We start from the raw sequence: 4,880 nt of genomic DNA on the forward strand, positions 1-4,880 counted from the left end.
TGTTTTAGAAATACTGTGTCACGTGCAATTGCATATATACATTTATCAGTGGCATAAAAAATTTGAAAGCCCAAATTGATCAAGGACTGCCCATTTCAACCTCTTTAAATGCTTATTGACAAAGGATTTATTAAATGCATTAGCATATTAAACAAAAGATAACTCTTCATGAAAATATTTAAATACATAAGACCCACAACCATTTAATATTTCACTATGGGTCCTATGCATTTTATCACTGGCGTGGCATGACTCATTAACTTGCTTTACTGAACAGCTATCACATTCAGCTAATTTAAATTCTTCAAATGAACCCTTATCAATACAGTTTAATTTCAATCATTAAACTGCCTACAATCTCTTAAATTCACTAAAAAGACAAAAAAATAAATCTTCAGTTCAGCCGCTTCAACTGTTTTCAAATGTATATCATGATGCAGTTGCAATTTCAGTCATAAAATCGTCGGATTTTCATTTTCTTCCATGATATGGCTTTCTTTCCCCAACTTTTATCTTACCTATGTGACTATGTCATGTAGAATCATCATTTTCTAATTAATTTCTCTGCCTTCTCCCATGAAATAATTCAATAATAATAGCCCAACATTCTCAATGCACCTTCAGAACTTGCAGCTGAAAGTTCAAACTTCAATGCTGGGTGGTCCCACCGGAGATTCTTGAGAAAAATATAACATATAACATCTGACTTACAACCAACCATCCGATCTGCTGACTGAACAAAGTCTTCTAATTTCGATTAATTAATCCCCAGTTAGCAGAAGTAGAAGGATTCAAATCCCAAATCCCCTTAACTTTTATTGTTAATAATTATTTATTATTTTATTTTTCATTAAGATTCTCTCTGGACAGAGGGGGGAAGAGAGAGAGAGAGGTATTACTGTCAAGCACTTTGTATTTGTTGGATAAAAAACGAGTTGGAAAGCGGTTTTCCAGTTTCAGATTTAGGGTTTCTTTTTCCTCACCGCTTTTTGTTTTCTTCCCTTGAAAATCTTGAAAAGAAAAAGGAAAAGAAGAACAAAGAAAGCAAAGAAAGAAGGGGAAAAAATTGATTCAGAATCACGCTGCTTTCATTTCCGAGAGGTTCGATTGGAATCAGCAGAGCAGATCTGCCTAGAACCCTCAGTTTTCTACTCTAATTCTAAGTGAGTTTTGATTTGGATTCCACCAATCAGTCATTCAAGTCTTTCATTCAATCTTAGTTGCTTGGTAGTTGCGATTTTCTTGATTTTTTTGGTTGCATTTTTAATTCTTGTTTTATTTTGGTTTTGAAGTTTGGTTCGAATCTGGTGGTCTTCTTCGTCGTAATTTGGTGAAGTTTGGTGGAGAAAATGGAGATTGATTTCTTTGTCAATCCTGGATAAGAACTCCGGCGGTGAATTCGAGGGACAGAACGGGTGGGAACCATGAAAAATGTGATTTTGGTTCTACATTTCTTATTTCTGAACTAATTATCTTCTGAGGTTACTGTGTTTGAAGAGCTGAAGAACAGTTCAAGTTAGCTCCTGCAGTTTACGGCTACATTTAGGGTTTTCACTGGTGGTTAGGGTTTTTGTGTTGTTTCCGAATGGCTTCATTGAAGAATATCGAGAATCTTGTAGCAGCTAGGAAATCCTTGAAGACTAGTTTGGAGAAATCGAAAGCTCTTGCTTTTGCCCTGGAGAAAGCAGGGCCGAGATTGGAAGAAATTAACCAGAGATTACCGTCTCTAGAAGCGGCTGTTCGTCCCATTCGAGCGCAGAAAGAGGCTCTGGTTGCTGTTGGAGGCCATATTGATCGGGCTGTTGGCCCTGCTGCCGCAGTTCTGAAGGTCTTCGATGCTGTTCATGGACTTGAGAAGTCGCTGCTTTCAGACCCTCGGAACGATCTCCCCGGATACCTTTCAGTCCTCAAACGGCTCGAGGAGGCACTGCGGTTTCTTGCTGATAATTGCGGGTTAGCGATTCAGTGGTTGGAGGATATCGTTGAGTACCTGGAAGACAATACGGTTGCCGATGATCGGTATCTGTCGAATTTGAAGAAATCGTTGAAGACTCTAAGGGAATTGCAGACAGATGAGGAACGGGCTCGTCTCGATGGCGGACTTCTCGAGGCCGCTCTGGACAAACTGGAAGCTGAGTTCCGGCGACTCCTAACGGAAAACAGTGTTCCACTTCCAATGTCGTCTTCATCTTCTCTTGAAGAACAAGCCTGCATTGCGCCTTCACCTTTGCCCGTAACTGTTATCCAGAAGCTGCAGGCAATCATCGAGAGATTAACCGCTAATAAGCGACTTGATAAATGCATCTCTATCTATGTTGAAGTTCGCAGTTCAAATGTTAGGGCAAGCTTACAGGCGCTCAATCTGGACTACCTTGAGATCTCGATCAACGAATTCAATGATGTGCAGAGTATCGAGGGTTACATAGCTCAATGGGGCAAGCATTTGGAATTTGCTGTGAAGCATCTGTTTGAAGCTGAATACAAACTCTGTAATGATGTATTTGAGAAGATAGGCCTAGATATCTGGATGGGATGCTTTGCGAAGATAGCTGCCCAAGCTGGTATTCTTGCTTTCCTCCAGTTTGGTAAAACAGTTACAGAGAGTAAGAAGGACCCCATCAAACTATTGAAACTCTTGGACATTTTTGCTTCTTTGAATAAACTGAGGTTGGATTTCAACCGACTATTTGGTGGGAAAGCCTGTGCGGAAATCCAAACCCTAACAAGGGATCTTATTAAGAGAGTTATCGAAGGGGCTTGTGAGATTTTCTGGGAACTTTTGGTTCAGGTGGAGCTACAGAGGCAGACAGCGCCTCCTTTAGATGGCAGTGTGCCAAGGCTGGTAAGCTTTATCACTGACTACTGTAATCGGCTGCTCGGAGATGATTATAGGCCAATCTTGACACAGGTTTTGGTCATTCACCGCAGCTGGAAACATGAACGGTTTCAAGAGAAGCTCCTCACTGAGGCAGTCCTGAATATTATCAAAGCCATTGAGACGAATTTGGAGACATGGTCAAAGGCCTATGAGGATGTAACTCTGTCCCATGTCTTTATGATGAACAACCACTGGCATTTGTACAAGCATTTGAAGGGTACAAAGCTTGGGGATCTCTTGGGAGATAATTGGTTAAAAGAACATGAACAGTACAAGGAATATTTTGCTGCTATGTACATGAGAGAGAGCTGGAGTAAGCTTCCTCCTTTATTAAGCAGAGAAGGTTTGATTATGTTCTCAGGTGGGAGAGCTACAGCTCGTGATCTGGTCAAAAAGAGGCTGAAGGCATTCAATGAAGCTTTTGATGATATGTATAAGAAGCAGTCCAGCTGGGTTGTGTCAGAAAGAGATTTGAGGGAGAAGACATGTCAGTTGGCAGTTCAGACCATTGTTCCTGTTTACAGAAGTTACATGCAGAACTATGGACCCTTGGTTGAACAAGACGCAAGTGCTAGCAAGTATGCAAAATACACAGCACAGAATTTGGAGAAGATGCTCAGCTCATTGTTTCAGCAGAAGCTGGTGAAGTATGGTAGTGCCAAAGCCAGACATTCAAATGGGACAATTGACAATGTGGTGGGCAATCAGTTTAGATCTACACCAACTGTTGTGTGATTATGTACACAATTATTAGTCTTCCCAATTAACATTATGGGGAAGTAAAGTTCATGCCTTCATCTCTCCTTGTGCCTGTCAGCTTGAAGTTGGGTAATCTGGCTTATCTTCAATTGCTGGATATTTTGCCTGTTTGCATGTATATATAGGTATCCCAGAAGGCATAGCAGTTGGCTGATTTGTTTTCTCTTGGGTCTATTCTTTCTGATTGCCAACATAGAGCAGGATAAGCTTTTCAACAAGTTCTCAAATGGCAGCAAATGCAAAGACAAACTTAATATACTGGTTCAATGAATCAAGTTCTTAGCACAGTTTACTGGTAGAATCTCAATATTACCTTCTCCACCCATTCATTTAGCTGTATGTGCTGGTGCAAGGAAAATGCTTGTAATGTTTCTCTAAAGTGATATGTAATTCTTTGTTCATCTCTAGAGTTGTAGCAATGATTTATTTGAATTTGTCAAATTTTGAAATGTTATAGATGTTTGAGAGCTACTTTCTTTCTATACCTATCATGGTACTGCATAGCTGTTGGCATCCCGAAGGTTCAAATTGCCTTGAAGAATTAGCAAGATTTAAAAGTCAAAGGACCAAAGGCAGAGGTGAGATGGTTGGGCATGAAGAGGTGAAGTGTAAGCATTAAAAAATTTCAAAAGAACAGTTGGATAAAATTCATACATTGTAAAATAATGTAAAAAACTAATATTAAGCTGCTATAATCTTGCTAAAGAATACATATATGGCTTCTCAATTTTTCTAGGCCTCTCAATTTCTGTCCTATACTTCCATGCAGGTTTTCTACCATATCCATTGGTATTTTGTTCATCATATAGACATTGAAAAAAATAATCTATATACATCCAAAACCAATATTACATTAGAGAATATGCAACTAGGTTAAGGAAAATGGAAAAAAAAAGTGGTTCAGGCCTTTCTTTTGAGAAAAATCAACTTGCGTATTAATAAATATAAAAGCACAAAAGAATTCATTAAATCCCACAAGTTTCAAGTCTCTCTACTGTGTAAAATCCTTTGCAAGCAACCCCGTATTATTTCATTGAATATCAAGGGGGAACAGTGGAGAAATCAAGGTTCCACAATTCTCAATTGCATGAAAAGGAAAAAAAGATAGAATTGAAGCTTCATTTCCTCTCTTTCTCTTGTCTATTCATTTCAAGAGGCTCCTTTGAGGGAAACTTTTGGGAAACAATTGGATGGGGCAGGGTCTCTGGGTAGCTTGTTCTGTTTTGATGTTAAATTGAAGTAA

The 4,880-nt window shown here is 39.2% G+C and overlaps 1 protein-coding gene across 1 annotated transcript; it reads left to right on the forward strand.

Annotated features, from left to right (window-relative positions):
- The first annotated feature begins 733 nt into the window (after window positions 1–733).
- EXO70G1 (exocyst subunit exo70 family protein G1) lies at window positions 734–4,108 on the forward strand. The gene is made up of 2 exons (XM_010249114.3): window positions 734–1,163; window positions 1,293–4,108. Exon 2 carries the CDS (start codon window positions 1,586–1,588, stop codon window positions 3,611–3,613), a length of 2,028 nt encoding a protein of 675 aa, XP_010247416.1. The 5' UTR covers window positions 734–1,163; window positions 1,293–1,585; the 3' UTR covers window positions 3,614–4,108.
- The last annotated feature ends 772 nt before the right edge of the window (window positions 4,109–4,880 follow it).

Source organism: Nelumbo nucifera, chromosome 8 (assembly GCF_055504915.1).
Source record: "Nelumbo nucifera cultivar China Antique chromosome 8, China Antique-T2T, whole genome shotgun sequence".
Classification (NCBI taxonomy): domain Eukaryota; kingdom Viridiplantae; phylum Streptophyta; class Magnoliopsida; order Proteales; family Nelumbonaceae; genus Nelumbo; species Nelumbo nucifera.

Coding starts and splice junctions, on each gene's coding strand:
- EXO70G1 (XM_010249114.3), top strand. CDS start 1,586: ATGGCTTCATTGAAGAATATCGAGAATCTTGTAGCAGCTAGGAAATCC.